The following is a 17,157-nucleotide window of genomic DNA, read 5'->3' as shown; positions in this document are numbered from 1 at the left end:
CCTCACTGCTGCAACCGCAGTCTAATGCACTTATCAGTTCAAGCATAGTTCATTTAGTGAGATAGACGAGTACTTGGTGTTTCTCAGTGCAGGCAGCTCCTATGTAGTCAGAGGTAGTAGAGGACCCTTCACTGCAGGATTGTCAAGTCATAACCAACAAAGAAGGCACTGTTTTTAGTTACTTCGTGACTTCGTGCCGAATTCTGTATATCAAACGACGTGATCGGTATTTTGTTGTTATACTTCAACCTTATAGTCGCATTTGCTCCTATGCCAGTTTTCTTTATTGTTTTGTCAGCGGTTGCGGGACTTACAAGAACTACTGCTTTGTGCTCGAGCTTTTGGGAGGACGTGTATGGTCAGGTGCGATAAAACGACCTCAACAGGAACATCAAATGCTGAGTCACAAATTACCACAGAAATAGAACCTTACTAACGCAACACAAAAACACAACGTTAAAACTACCTGCAAAAGGCGTTAATCATGGTGTGATTTGAAGTAACTTACAACCGAAGAAACGACCCTTATAATTCTAACTATAAATGGCTGGGAGTAGTTCCCGTTATGTTGCGATGGTGTTTATTATCAGCTGCATTGGTGTGATGCTGTGCAGTGGACTGCCATCCACGAAACCTGCTAAGCATGAACGCCACGTAGATTCTTCAAGCTGGTTTGAACTTCCCGGTGAATCTCCGAGAGGTATGGATCCAGTGATTGACGGTGCCGTTCATCCACCAAAGCACATCATGAAAATCATGAAGAAACTCACCGTCAATCATGAGCTTCTGAAAGGTCGTGGAAACACAGTCCGTAGTGTCTTACCAAGACACGGTAAGTTGGAAAACTTAAATCATAATAACAGTAGCAATGCACCTTTGCAAAACATAGTTTGTTTATGTTTAATTAGCCAATTAGTATTATTTCTGGATGGTTTGTTGTGTCGGAATGTCAGATGACAACACCTTCACAAAACGTATTTTAAAGACACTTGACACTATTGATGGTAAACTCAATGTCATTTTTACTTTTTAGCATGAAAACTTACTTGGTATTATGGTAACAAGCTATATGGAGAGCTGTTGATTATAAAACATTGTGAGAAACGGCTCCCTCTCAGTCTCATCTTCCTCTGAATTAACGTAGTTTTTATGAAGGAAGTAATTTCTCACTCAAACTATGCAATTAAAATCACACATCGTTGCAGGGTGTTGTTCTGTCCTTATTTTCTTGTAACTTGGATGAACAATTCAGCCCAATAATGTTGACATGTTTGTTATTTTTGTGATACACCAAGAAATAATACTGGTCTTTGACTATAACCAAAGTTATCCATCAGTGCATTTTATCAACGAACCAGTTTAGCCTTCCAGGTTCTTTAGTTGAATTATTTTGTAGATAATTATCAAAACTCAAACCCTCAAACTATCAGTTGAAGATGCAATGGTATATTTGGCCGTTCATGTAATCTCCAGTAGTTTCTTATGTTGCTTTTTCATGTTGGTGTACGGCCAGTTAATCATAATTATTAGGTCTTCAATATTTACTCTATACACAAATGGACAAATTTTGTATTATGTGTTTCTTTCTGTTCTTTACGAGATGAATAGGTCCTCTTCAAAACGCTTCACACAAAATTATAAAATAAGTCGTATTTTGAATGTCAAGCGGCAGTTAGGCAAGAAGTTTTAGGAAAAACTTTCCTTTTTACATCATACTGCGATGTGACAGTTTGTTAATTTGTCAGCTGTTTAAGGACCTTTCGTTTGAAACTATGACCGTGTTAAGGTGACAAAGTACCTCTCCGTATAGTGCTCCGATATGCCCATGGTCTGCCCATGGTCTGCCCATGTCTGTCAATGGTCTGTCAATGGTCTGCCCATGGTCTGCCCATCTGCCCTATCGCACGCCAGTAATTGTTCAGTCGGAAGGACCAGACTTCGCTGTCTGAAACCACACATCCTTCTTTCAGAAATCTTAGCCTTAAAGGCAGTGGACACTATTGGTAATTACTCAAAATAATTATTATATAAAACCTTTCTTGGTGAAGAGTAATGGGGAGAGGTTGATGGTATAAAACATTGTGCGAAACGGCTCCCTCTGAAGTGACACAGTTTGCGAGAAAGAAGTAATTTTCCACGAATTTGATTTCGAGACCTCAGGTTTAGGACTTGAGGTCTCGAAATCAACCATCTAAACGCACACAACTTCGTGTGACAAGGGTGTTTTCTTCTTTCATTATTATCTCGCAACTTTGATGACCGATTGAGCTCAAATTTTCACATGTTAGTTATTTTATGCATATGTTGAGATACACCAACTGTGAAGGCTAGTCTTTGACAATTACCAATAATGTCCACTGCCTTTAAAGGCACATGGACACTATTGGTAATTGTCAAAGACCAGTCTTGTGAGATAACTTGTGAGTGTCCACTGCCTTTAATTAGGTTAGGAGCTGCAAATAACTCGGCTGATAGGCACGGTCCCGCCTAGACCCACATCACAGCTCAACCCAAACACTTAAACTTTAAATATACAATCAAGATAAGGCGGTTGGAAATAATCGTTTTCCCTCTTCGAACCCATTAGTCTGTAACACATTTTAATTGACTTCAATCACTTGGTACAAGTTGGAGTATGTACACGTTTTCAGACTGTTCTAGAAGCGCACATTGCCATATGCCGTGCATTGTCGAGGCAAGGCAAATGCTATAAGCGAATTTGACTTGAATAGGGCGTCACACTCTACTTTCGCAGGAATATTGGCAAGGGAGTAGAGCAGGGGGCAACTGCTGCGAATTGTGCGTTGCAAATTTGTGACGTCAACATTCGCTTCGCATTCGCTTTCGCAGGAAGTATGAACCGGGCTTAAAGCGAAACGTTCGCAAAGTTACTCACGGTTTGTAGGTCTAACAAGGAGAGAAATTGGACTACCGATGTCCAACCATGGTCAAAGAAACATGTCAAATGGCTTTTGTATGTCCTTGTATGAATTTTTTGTGTAAAAAGTATAGTTTTGAATGTTATTTTTAGTGCACACTGGGAATTTGTTCTCATTTTTTATTTGTAAACTGTTGAATTGAATCGAATATTCCGTAGTATTTATCATATCATTTAAAACATGGACCCAGTAATGTTGATTTTATTTGTCTGGAAATTGAAGACATGACGCAGTAAAGACTGATTGGGATAATGAGTCCCGAATAGACATTGACTAATATTATACAGGACCAATGTTATGATTGCATTGTTTATCTCTGGTTGAGAAATATTAGGGCGTACAGTACAGTGAAATCAGGGTGTTCCATTATCAGGGTGTTCCATTAACACCCAATTCATACAACCCAAGACATACTAGGCCTACCCCCAAAATACTGTGCACAAGACATCTACCTGAGACAAAGGTGGCAATGCCCAATAAATACTGCCCAAGCCATAGTGCCCCAAAAGGTCAGAAGTAATGACCACCAGCTCCACCCTCCCTCACACCATTTGTACGGTGTACAGGTCATCAGTTCGTCCACACATCATCAGTTGAATTAAAGCGATAAATTGACGAAGCGTTCAACAATTTAATGTGTGTCCTGGGACTATCTTAATGGCAACAGATTTATGAAATTCTGGCGATTGAGTCGGTTCATGGAAATCAAACTGATAGGTTGGAGTTACTGTTTCCTTCAGAATCAATAATTACTTGCAGCCACTTGTTCTTGTTGAGTGAATTGAAGTAACAATCTTGCTTCATCGGTCAAAGACTTAACTGCAAAATATAGCTTGCCCATTTCAAAGTGATATCAGAATTCGGGAGACTTCTCCAGTCCAAAAAGAACTGTCCTACTTATAAAAGTACTACCTGGGCGGAAGGATATGAAATCGGCCGGGACTCCTACCTTTCCCTCGTGGATTTAGTGGGCACGTCCCCTGAGTGAGTTCCTAAATTGATCTCATTTAACTTTATCTGTTAAAAACTGCGCATCGATACCAATCGAACTTATTGCCAGTTTTCTATAATAAGAATAGTTTCTGAAGCTGGTGAAGATGCTAGTTTAGTCGTGGCTCCTCTTGAAACATTTACCCCCCCCCCCCGCCTCGTTCGCCATTCTATGATCCTGCTCCACCAGCAGGGTATACCCTAAACATGTCCAACGACGTTATATTATAGTACAGAATGTGGACATCAGTTGTTGTGTCAACACACGACACAATCATTCCTTCATTTTCAACCTGCAAAATCAATCCATTGCCACGTTATAAGGACTAGTATCATGTTACACTTCAAGTTGTTTAAATAAACGTGCCGTGGAAACATGTGATATGCACGCTAGCTGTCATAAATACTTGTTCTAGGCGACAACTTATATAAACACTGGTAGCAGAGCTCAAAATAACAAATTACACATTATGCACATGTACAATTTAACAAAATACGCACATAATTATTTGTGTGTGTGTGTTATATTTCTTCTTATTTATTTATGTCAGTAAAACTTAAATAATCATATTTTTGATTTTCATGAGTCCCAGAGACTCGTAATTAAAACTGGACGTTCAAGGTTCGTGGTTCAGCTCTGGAAATACTGACGTGTAATTTTGCGAAATTCAGAGCCAAGTTTGTAATAGTAAGTAGCACTTACGCAAATGAAACTTTACATCAATATTATTCAGACGTCCTCCAAAATCATGATACCCTATAACAACACAAAGAATAGGGCCTACCATTACTATGTCAATACCAATTTAGCAGCATTGGGTATTAATGTACGTCCAGCAGTGGAAGCGTGCATACAGACATCAATATACCAAATAAATACTGACAGTATAAATTGCACTCAAATTGATACGTCGCCATGACTCAATCAGTACAGAAAGTATGTAGGCATGCACTGGTTAATAAGCCAAGGTCATTACTAAAATCACATGGACAAGGAGATATTCAAAAACTACAGACCGGTTGCAAACTTAAAATATCTTGGAAAAGTCATCGAACGAGTAGTGTCATCACGTATTTCTGATCACATTCATACTTTCAACCTGTCCGACGTGTTCCAGTCAGCATACAAGCCTTTCCATGGGACCGAGGCTGCACTAGTCCGTGTGAGCAACGATATTCTCTCTTCTATGGACAATGGTAACCTTACAGCACTAGTCCTGCTAGACTTGAGTGCTGCTTTTGACACTGTTGATCATAACATCCTTCTCTCTCGGCTCCAGAATCACCTTGGCATAGAGGACACAGCCCTAGCATGGTGCAAATCGTATCTCCACAACAGAACTCAGCATGTATGTATTGGCACTGCGATATCCGACCCTGTTGTTTTGAACTACTCTGTGCCACAGGGGTCGGTACTCGGCCCGCAGTGGTTTACGCTGTACACTTTACCGATTCGTGACATCATCCTCAAGTTTAATCTGAATTACCATGTGTACGCAGACGACACTCAGCTATACATCACGTTTAAATCTTCTCAAGAAAACGCCAATGCATCTATTGCAAGACTTGAGAAATGCATCCAAGAGATTCGACGTTGGACACAACAAAACTTCCTGAAGTTAAATGATGATAAGACAGAGTTCCTTTTATTTGGGTCACGTCAACAGTTAACTAAGGTTTCAGTGCCATACATCTCCATCGGTGATGCTCGGATAGCTCCCTCGCTGAAAGCTCGGAACTTAGGGGTTATTTTTGATTCATCGATGACACTTCAGCCACACATCAACAACATTGTTCGTTTATCATCATATCACATCAGGAATATAGGTAAGATTCGCAAGTACTTGGACAAAAGTGCCACTGAAAAGGTCATTCACGCATTTGTTACTTCTCGTCTTGACAACGGCAATGCTCTTCTCTACAGTCTTCCTAACAACCAGATTTCCCGACTTCAACGGCTCCAAAATACTGCTGCTCGCATTGTGACACTGTCTAGAAAATCCTGTTCTATCACCCCCATTCTAAAACAACTACACTGGCTCCCTATCTCTCAACGAATCATCTTCAAGCTGATGCTCATTGTCCACAAAGCTCTAAATGGCAAGGCTCCCCACTATATTTCTGAACTGCTTCAAGTTTACACTCCTTCAAGGAATCTTCGATCAAGTTCCATGCTTCTCCTCATTGAACCCAAGTCTCGACACTCATGGGGTGACAGGTCTTTTTCTGTAGCCGCGCCACGCATCTGGAACTCTCTACCACTTAATCTTCGATCTTGTCTTTGTACCGCAAAATTCAAGTCTCTTCTCAAAACTTATCTTATGTCACAGGTTTTCAATGACTAATTTTGTTGTGTCTGTTTTTCTTTGTGTTGTGTTTTTGTTTTGTTTTGTTTTGGTTTACTGCGCCTTGAACACCCAGCAGGGTGGATATGTGCGCATTACAAGTCTTATTATTATTATTATTATTATTAAGTCAGACACTCACATGGTCAAAGTTTTCAACTCACTTTCCTATTAACTCGACTCGATGTAAAACATCATTGGCGTTATCAACAAGACCTATAATGATTAGAAATTAGTATTGTTGTTAAAGGCAGTGGACACTATTGGTAATTACTCAAAATAATTGTTAGCATAAAGCATTTTTTGGTGAAGAGTAAAGGGGAGAGGTTGATGGTATAAAACATTGTGAGAAACGGCTCCCTCTGATGTGCCATAGTTTTCGAGAAAGAAGTAATTTTCAGCGCATTTTGATTTCGAGACCTCAGATTTAGAACTTGAGGTCTCGAAATCAACCATCTAAACGCACACAACTTCGTGTGACATGGTTGTTTTATTCTTTCATTATTATCTCCCAAGTTCGATGACCAATTGAGCTCAAATTTTCACAGGTTTGTTATTTTATGCATATGTTGAGATACACCAACTGTAAAGGCTAGTCTTTAACAATTACCAATAGTGTCCACACTGCCTTTAAAACAAAGTTTGTGTAAAGGCTTCTATGTGATAAGGACATCATGAGAATTGCTGTAGTCGCAAATAATGGCAGTATCAACCAAAGAGGGAATCAATCCGGTCTGAAGAATGATACAAAACATCACTAAATTTAACTGTGAACAAATTTAGAATTAGAATAAATCAAAACTGGTTGACCAACACTGAATTGAAGGCCAGCATAAGTGTGTAGGCTTATTAATTTAAAATGCAATCTGTTTGCAACCACAAAGATAGTTATAATTCTCATCATTCAATTTCAATGTGCAATTTTCAATGTGTAAATTTAGGGGAGTGGCTTAACTATTTCACATATTTTTATTTTATTTTTTATTACCGATTTGCCTTCTATTTAATTTCAAATTTTAAATTGATGTAAAACTGTTGTAATTCAGCCTTCGTGCTGCGAGGACAGTTTTTTAATAAACCATCTATCTATCTATCTATCTATCATCATGCTTTTATTTTAGGCAAAAACTAGATCCTCTGATAAATCTGAAATAAATTGCTTTTGCTCCAACCTATATTTCTACTGTTATAAGAGACACTTGTGTTCCGTAAATTTACGGTATGCAAGAAAAGTTGAATATTCTAATAAAACATTTGATTTTGTTTTACTTTGTTTACATGCCAAGCACATATACATCATGAACTCTGTCTTAGGTCTCAACCTTCACTGGTTTTGTTTATTTTGATACTTTTAGCTAGAAGCTCATTGGTTGGGATTGACAATGACACTCGACCACTCCAAAATAATTGTCAGTTGTCGCTCTATAAACATTAATATATCATATGAATATTAACAATACGTTCCAAACTGTTGTAGTTAATCTTAAAGGCAGTGTACACTATTGGTATTTATCAAAGTTACCAAGTGAACTTTTATGCTAACAATTATTTTGAGTAATAACCGATAGAGTCCATGCATTTCAGACTGTTCTAGAAGCGCACATTGCCATATGCCGTGCGTTGTCGAGGCACGGCAGAGCAGATTAAAGAGTCAAGCGAAACCGTAAAGCGAAACGTTCGCAAAGTTACTCGTGGTTTGTAGGTCTAACAAGGAGATAAATTGGACTACCGATGTCCAACCATGGTCAAAGAAACATGTCAAATGGCTTTTGTATGTTATTGTATGAATTTTGTTTTGTAAAATGTTTCAGGTTTGGAATTTGAGGTCTCAAAATCAAGCATCTGAAAGCACACAACTTTCAACTTGTGTGACAAGGGTGTTTTTTTCTGTCATAGTTTCTCGCAACACCGACGACAAATCTAGCTAAAATTTTCACAGCTTTGTTATTTTATGCATATTATGTTGAGATTCGTCAAGTGAGAAGACTGGTCTTTGACAATTTACAATAGTGTCCAGTGTCTTTAACCAGGTAGCGTTATTTAACCTATCTGATGTTATATATAAAGACTGTCTTTACTTGAATGCACGTCTTCTATTTAATAAGTGAACACTACGTAAACAAATTTAGGTACTAGCGATTCCATTAACTAGATTCCAACCCCGTATCTCTAAGTCGGCCAGGGCGAGCCCGATTCAATTTACTCATGACACTAATGGTACTGAAGCTTTTTTAATTTAATTGTGTCTTGTGATGTATTGCCGATGTCTACTTTTAGGCATAGTTTAAATGGTATAAAGTGATTTATGGCTGGCACGATAGCGGGTACGGTACCCCTCTACAGTCACATCTCAGACCTGACATTCAATAATTGCAAGCTTTCCATAACCTGACCAACTGGAGGGGGTGTGCTCGAACGCATGATATGCCGCATCATTCTGCGTCTTTTGAATATTATTATACTCGTTTACCAAGTAAAGTTTTATGCTAAAAAATATGTTTTACTAATACTAATAGTGTACACTGCCTTTAATTTAGGGTCCGAAGCTTAGGTCCAAAGCTCGGATCCGAAGCTAGGGTCCGAAGCTAGCGTCCGAAGTTTGTGTCCAAAGTTTGTGTCAGAAGTTTGGGTCAGAAGCTGGTGTCCGAATGGTTGAAAGCGATGATTGATGCTTCCATGCAACCTGACCACCCAATAGTGGCTGAATTGGGTTTACGTACTATAAGAACGCATTTCTATCCATTGAATACAATCGTTGCATCATTAAGAAGGTTTCATGTTTAAGCGAAATACTTACCCGCCAAGTTCGCTTCTTAACTCACACGATCATATAGGCTCAGCGTCTTTAAACGAATGGTCAGCCCGTGTCGGAAAACGTCAAATGAAGCTTTTAGTGTACAATCAACGAGCCAATAAAGTTGGCATATGTTTATATTGATGGTTGTCAAGAAAACATAACCTTGAATGGGTAATCACACATTACTTACATCTTAGGAGGTATTTTGGTGATGAAATATCTCAAACTAAAATAGTTGCGCATTAAAGGGAAGGTACACGTTTCTCAAAACAAATATTAACTTAAAAACTGACTTGGTTAAGAGCATTGGAGAGCAGTTGATAGTATAAAACATTGTGGGAAACGACTCCCTCTGAAGTAGAGTAGTTTTCGAGAAATAGGCAATTTCTCACTAAAATAATATAAGACTTCTCTGAAAGCACACACATTCGTCCAACAAGGGTGTTTTTTTCTTTCATCTTTTTCTCGCATCTTCGATGACCGATTGAGCCCAAATTTTCACAGGCTTGTTATTTGATGCATAAGATGGGATACACCAAGTGAGAACACTGGTCTTTGGCAGTTACCGATAGTATACCTTCCCTTTAAGTTGGATGTCAATGCAGTCAGGGTCATGATAATAATCGCACATACAATATAGAAAGCCGGCTCATAAACCATTTAGCAGATTTGTCAAGCCATGGTGGCTGGGGTGAATAGTGGTATCTGCTTGAAGGCAGTGGACACTATTGGTAATTACTCAAAACAATTATTTGCATAAAACCTTACTTGGTGGCGAGTAATGTGGAGAGGTTGATAGTATAAAACATTGTGAGAAACAGCTCCCTCTTAAGTAACATAGTTTTCGAGAAAGAAGTAATTTTCCACGAATTTGGTTTCGAGACCTCAGATTTAGAACTTGAGGTCTCGAAATCAACCATCTAAACGCACACAACTTCGTGTGACAAGAGTGTTTTTTTCTTTCATTATTATCTCGCAACTTCGACAACCCATTGAGCTCAAATTTTATCCATCTAAACGCACACAACTTCGTGTGACAAGAGTGTTTTTTCTTTCATTATTATCTCGCAACTTCGACAACCCATTGAGCTCAAATTTTCACAGGTTTGTTATTTTATGCATATGTTGAGATACACCAACTGTGAAGGCTAGTCTTTGACAATTACCATGAGTGTCCACTGCCTTTAAGTTACATTCATCCAGTTATAGACTTTAAACTAATACTTTCCAATCTGTATTGTTTATTTCAGAGTTGGCATGCAGTGAGTTAATGTATGTATTCACAGTGAGACCACATACATCAGAAGATTTTAAAGCAGCTGAGCTTCAATACTTCGCTTCGAAGCAACTCACTACAATGGATTCTAACTCAGTCCTCAGCATTCAAGTTCATTTGATTGAAGACACCCCGACCAGATGTCGATTGATGGGGATTCATCGCCAGCCTTCACCAGGTCGTAGATGGCGCACTTTGGATATCACTTCTCACCTTGTCCACGTCATGAACGCGTCAAAATCAACCACTTCGAAACTAGTTATTGGGGTGTCATTTAAGGTACTCGCCGGGTCACGTAATACACCACATGATCGTGACGTCATTGAGAGGGTTATCTCAAATCATGCGCGCCCATTTCTTCTGATGTACGCGCTTGAAGACGAGAGTAATGATAAAAACTCTGCCTTGCCTTGGGCTAAAGAAGAAGGCATGAAACTGCATTATGAACAAACAGTCCTCTCTAGACACGCAAGGAGCATTGATACTAAAACATACCCAATACTCACCAATGAGTTCCCAGAGGATGGGACAACGAATCTTGCACACCAAGCTACTTTCCAACACTTCACTGAACAAGACAGCAACAGACGCAAGGAGAAGAAACGCACTGGTAAAAAGCGCAAAGGTCACAGCAAAAAGCGAGGCAAAGCACCACTATTGGATCCGACAAGCTCATTATCGGATGATGTTATTAAAGAGCCTGTGCTGAATGACGATGATGCTATGAACACCGTGAATCCCAGTAATGGTGTCTGCTCAAGACATCCAATGTTTGTTAACTTTAGTACAATGAACTGGGATAGGTACGTGATTGCACCATCAGGAGGATTCGAGGCTTATTATTGTGCTGGATCTTGCAGCTTTCCTCTCTCAAAGGTTTGTAATTTTCTCCTAGCTCCGCTATAGTCTCCACAAACATCATAGGTTATCATGTACGAATCGTATTCAACACTATTGCCCTTCACGTGTATATGCACCTGGAGTTCTCCTTTGAAACTCGATCTCGCCAAAGTTAGTTTTTGCATGTTTTTTGTTACACAGTAAGCTCAGCTCAAACAATGCACTCTACACAAGTAAACTTGCACCTAAATGTAGCCCCAAAGTACTACATCGTACTTAGTTTGGGGCTACATTTAGGTCAGGCTACATAGGGCTCGGGCTACATTTAGGTGTCGCACAGACGCCCGTGCATGGTTCTGCATCAGACCATAATATCTTTACCAAAATGATGTTATTCCGATTGATTCTTTTATTATTCTTATTCTTTATGACCCAGACGTCCAACCCGTCAAACCATGCCCATATCCAGAGCGTAATGAGTGCAGTAACATCTCAAGACATACCACCACCGTGCTGTGTTCCACAGAGCATGTCACCGCTCAGTATCCTGTATTTCAACGAAGAGAATGACGTGGCTCTCAAGACGTATCAGAATATGGTGGTCGAGTCGTGTGGTTGCCGCTGAGTTAAAAACAGGGACTTATCGTTTTCGACGACGGATGGTTCTGCGACGGTTGTTCAGCTAAACGTTGTCGTTTTCAGCACAACGAAGATCCATCCCAAGTACAGTCGTAGAAATTGAGGGACGTCCGTCCTCAAAGCCGACGCATGCGCAGATGACGCCAAATGTCATATTTACTGTCGCAGAACCATCCGTCGTCGAAAACGAAAAGTCCCTAGTATTACCATGGAGAACCAACTTCAGTTGTCAATTATTAAAGATATAACATTATGTATATACAAATAGTTATTCCAACTTGATTATTGTAAAAGAGCGTTATATTATTACAATAAAATTGTATAACCTAATTTTTTGAATGTAGTGTTTAAAGGCACTGGACACTATTGGTAATTACTCAAAATATTTGTTAGCTTAAAAACGTACTTGGTAACGAGCAGTGGAGAGCTGTTGATAGTATAATACATTGTTAAACGGCTCCCTCTGAAGGTAGCATAGTCTATGAAAAAGAAGTAATTTTTCACTAAAATATTTGAATTGAATTCGAGACCTCAGCTGAGGTTTTGAATTCAGCATCTGAAAGCACACAACTAGTACGACTGGTGTTTTTTTTTATCAGACTTCCTAAAAATTCTTCTGACAAGTGACTCATTTGTTGAAAAGATTAAATGTAGAATATTTATAAAAAAAAAAATTCACTTCCAAACGGCATGAGAATTGTCATGATGGACAAGGATGGGATCAAACGGAAGCTTTATAATTTTGAAACATTGGGTAGGGCCGGCTATAGGTTGGGAGGTGTCTCAGGGAACTTTACAATTAATAACATTTTGGGGTTGGGGGGGGGGCCTTACGCAAAGAGCCTATAACCGCTCCTTACATTCTGGTCAGTGTATTGTGAGTGGTGTGGTGTTTGGTTTTGAGACAGGCCACATGTTGCTTGGTGAAGGAGGTCGCTTTAGGACCACTTTAGGTTGAAAGTGGGTGGCGACCTCGTACTTACAAAAATCTCCAAACAGAAGTTGTACTATTGATGCAAAACGTATCTTGCTGTTTTTTAAACTATGGACGCTATATTGTGCCAGTAAACTCAAATGAGTACATGAATACTGTTTTAGAATACGGTCTGTTCATGGAGGTAGTTTTGAAGTTTCAGAGTTTACCCCATCACGGAAGTTTGTGAAACTTATACACGTACGACAAAGGCTGTTTTGAAGCTGTAAAAAAGAACTTTGCATTTGGTTAAACTTGTTAAGCAAAACGGCATTAAGTTTCCTTTTGAATAAGTCCATTCACAAAATTGGTTAGAGCAGTGTGTCGGTCTGGTCTCAGAATGTACATTTTGCCAAATCCATTTTGTAGCCTAATTTTATTTTTTTAGCAGTCGGCCCGTTATTAACAAAAGAGACCTCATGCGGCTGAATGGGGTTCATTTTTAGGAGTTTGTCTATTGACTCAAACTGGACGTAACAAACCCTAAAAATAACTTGACATGCTTTCTGAAAGTGAAATAAGTTAGAGAAAATTAAGGAGTGAGGATGAATTTATCATTTTTATTTAGTATGTACGATGTAGGGTTCCAGAGATATGGGATGTATGGAGGTTTGTTCCTAGAGCAGCGTGAACATGAACGCGGTCAGAAATTGTGTGTTTTGTCGTTAAGATTTCGCGAGATGCAATAAGCCCAAAGTGACAATAAACAATACACTTTTTTGACGTTCACGTTTAGTGCTCCCGTAATGTGCAGCCTACTAACCAATTCAGATGAGAATAAACTAAAAAGAGGCCTACGCTCTTACCGCCCCCCGAAAAAAAACCCATAACAGTAGATAAACTAGATTTGTGGCACACAGCATGTTCCGAAAACTCGCTTTACTTATAGTGCTGTAGCAACGCTATGTGTCGTGGGACGTGAAAATGTCATTTTTTGACGATGTTTTTTAAAAAGGAAATGCAAGCATTATGAATGTATATTGAGTGTGTGGGGAAAGTTTTGGTATTGTAGTACAAAAGAAACTTTAGTTATTGCTGGCTAACGGTCAGTTTCACCTATCAACGCTGATTTGAAAAACGTGTAGCGTTAAGGAGGCCCAAAATATTAGACCCCTTTAAGGGCTCACGGGGAGCCTTATAGTTTCTCAGAGATGCCAAGTCCAGAGGCAAGCTATGCGTGAAACTTTTCATAGCTCAACTCCCCCCCCCCCCACCCCCCACCCCGAAAAAATTTCCAGTTTTAGAAGGCCTTTCGAAATCCCCGCCCAACTTTTTTTAAATTCATTTTATTTTTTTTTATAAAAAAAATCAGAAACTTAATTGTGGACAAAAAGTGTTCCAAAATGCATCAAAAACCTCTTAATAATAATTAAAACTAACATGAGGTACACAGGATATGTTGATAGTTAATGTGGAGGTACGATTGTGTCAGATTATTTCCTTCCAAACTAAAAAAGTCAATTGGAAACTACACAACCATACATAAGTCAATAGGAAACTACACAACCATACACAAGTCAATGGGAAACTACACAACCATACACAAGTCAATGGGAAACTACACAACCATACACAAGTCAATGGGAAACTACACAACCATACACAAGTCAAAGGGAATTGACACAACCATTCACCAGTCAATGGGAAACTATACAACCATACACAAGTCAATGGGAAACTATACAACCATACACAAGTCAATGGTAAACTACACAACCGTACACAGGTCAATGGGAATTGACACAACCATACACCAGTCAATGGGAAACTATACAACTATACACAAGTCAATGGGAAACTACACAACCATACACAAGTCAATGGGAATTCACACAACCATACACCAGTCAATGGGAAACTACACAACCATACACAAGTCAATGGGAAACTACACAACCATACACCAGTCAATGGGAAACTACACAACCATACACCAGTCAATGGGAAACTACACAACCATACACCAGTCAATGGGAAACTACACAACCATACACAAGTCAATGGGAAACTACACAACCATACACAAGTCAATGGGAAACTACACAACCATACACCAGTCAATGGGAAACTACACAACCATACACAAGTCAATGGGAAACTACACAACCATACACATGTCAATGGGTAACTACACCACCATACACAAGTCAATGGGAAACTACACAACCATACATAAGTCAATGGGAAACTACACAACCATACACCAGTCCATGGGAAACTACACAACCATACACAAGTCAATGGGAAACTACACAACCATACACCAGTCAATGGGAAAATACACAACCATACACAAGTCAATGGGAATATACACTACCATACACAATTCCAGAGATGCCAAGTCCAGAGGCCAGCTATGCGTGAGATTTTTCAAAGCTCAACCCCCCCCCCCCCGAAAAAAAGTTGCCAGTTTTAGAAGGCCTTTCGAAATCGCCGCCCAACTTTCTTTTTTTTTTTTTTTTTTAATCAGAAATTTAATTATGGACAAAAAAGTGTTCCAAAATGCATCAAAAACCTCTTCATAATAATTAAAACTAACATGAGGTACACAGAATATGTTGGTGGTTAATGTGCAGGTACGATTGTGTCAGATTATTTCCTTCCAAACTAAACAAAATTGACTAAAAATTGATGTCCAAAATCCTCCGCTCACTTCCTCTGCCTCTGCATTTAACGAGTTTGCTAAGTGAATCGGGAAAAACTTGTGCGCAATGAGCGTCTTGCGCTCTGCCGAATTTTAGTTGAACCTGCTGAAAGAGCAAAAGCGTGCGCAATCTGCAAACTTGTGCTCTGTTTGTACAAAGTTTGTACAAACAAATGATGATTCTGATCAACTGCGTGCAATCTAGAAATTGTGCAAACATTGTGGATTGCGTTTTTGTACACACGAGCGCGACTTGGCAATGCATGACGTTAATTTTTATTTTTTTCCCCGGTCTGGCCCCAATGCATGAGAAAATGGTTGCTGTGCGTGTGAGCGTGAGACAGAGCCCAAAATGCGTGAGTCTCACGCCTAATGAGTGAGACTTGGTAGGTCTGGTTTCTAGAAGTATGCGTACGGTACATCGTCTAACCCAAAACGAGGTGGGCGCAGCTACTGCAAGTAGTGGCGGACGTACGAAATAGGTTCATTTTGGGTTAGAATTATGACGCCATGCATAAATATTGAGAGAGGCGTATAACACCCTCACCCACATTACATTTCGAAATATTTGTGTTAAGGATTTTCATCATCTAGCGGGGTGCCGCGCGAAGCACGGCATCCCGCTAGTCTATACTAATTAATAACTCTTATCAATTACGACGTAAACACCAAAGTAAAAGTTGTAAAAAGATAGTAATAATAAAATAAAGCTAATGCTATCAGTATCACGCAGTGATGGGTTATTGTTGCCATGCCACGCACGACACATTACCGCTTGTTATAGTGTTGTATACTTTGTACGTTGTGTCATAATAAAAGGCGCTATTATAAGTATGTACCATAGGCCTAAGCAGAAACATTACGCCATATTTGAAGGCTAGAATTTAACAAAGTCTGGTGGGACAAATTTCTTTATTACTAAAATTAGTTGCCGGTTTAAATTTGAATTCTTTGACTTTAGAGTCTGTTGTTATTTCACATCATCTCGGGAACAATTTTTGCGTATAGTAATGAATGTGTGTGTCAGCATAGGAGGTTTTACATCGCTATGTACTAGCTAATAATTATGGATTTATACTCGCACGTAATCCGACATTTTGATGTACATTTTGTGTGTAGGGTTCTTTTAAATCTTTTAGTCAGTTAAAATGTTTCAGTACGTAATACAATATTAATGAATATCAGATCAGGTGTTGTATTGGGTATTTTGTGAGTTTATGGCCTGAAAATTTAAACAGGTATGATGGTCAAATAATAACTTAAAGGTAGTGGACACTATTGGTAATTACTCAAAATAATTATTTGCATAAAACCTTACTTGGTAACGAGTAATTGGGGAAGATTGATGGTATAAAACATTGTGAGAAACGGTGACGTAGTTTTCGAGAAAGAAGTAATTTTCCACGAATTTGATTTCGAGACCTCGGACTTATAATTTTAGGTCTCGAAATCAAGCACCTGGAAGCACACAACTTTGTGACAACTTGACAAGGGTGTTTTTTCTTTCATTATTATCTCGCAACTTCGACAACCATTGAGCTCAAACTTTCACAGTCTACCCGCAGTACACTCGTTTCCTTTGTGATTTATCTGCGCTGATTATTTTCAAGCGTGACCTCGGTTTGAATATGAATTAGTCCAAAGAGCTTTTGAAATTATTATTATTTATTTGGCAATTCACATTAAAAAAAAATCAAGTCTTTTTCGGCCTTAT

General features: G+C 39.1%; 1 protein-coding gene across 1 annotated transcript; it reads left to right on the top strand.

The window, feature by feature from the left end:
- The first annotated feature begins 74 nt into the window (after positions 1-74).
- Positions 75-14,760, top strand: LOC139953313 (uncharacterized). The gene is made up of 3 exons (XM_071952807.1): positions 75-832; positions 10,322-11,223; positions 11,624-14,760. The coding sequence occupies exons 1-3, from the start codon at positions 544-546 to the stop codon at positions 11,810-11,812; spliced, it is 1,380 nt and encodes a 459-aa protein (XP_071808908.1). The 5' UTR covers positions 75-543; the 3' UTR covers positions 11,813-14,760.
- Positions 14,761-17,157: the final 2,397 nt, after the last annotated feature.

This window comes from Asterias amurensis, chromosome 21, assembly GCF_032118995.1.
Source record: "Asterias amurensis chromosome 21, ASM3211899v1".
NCBI lineage: Eukaryota > Metazoa > Echinodermata > Asteroidea > Forcipulatida > Asteriidae > Asterias > Asterias amurensis.
The sequence above is the reverse complement of the archived record's forward strand: the minus strand, read 5'-3'. Positions and strand labels throughout refer to the sequence as shown.

Coding starts and splice junctions, on each gene's coding strand:
- LOC139953313 (XM_071952807.1), top strand. CDS start 544: ATGGCTGGGAGTAGTTCCCGTTATGTTGCGATGGTGTTTATTATCAGC. Junction 833..10,321: donor TAGTGTCTTACCAAGACACG/GTAAGTTGGAAA, acceptor TGTTTATTTCAG/AGTTGGCATGCAGTGAGTTA. Junction 11,224..11,623: donor GCAGCTTTCCTCTCTCAAAG/GTTTGTAATTTT, acceptor TTTATGACCCAG/ACGTCCAACCCGTCAAACCA.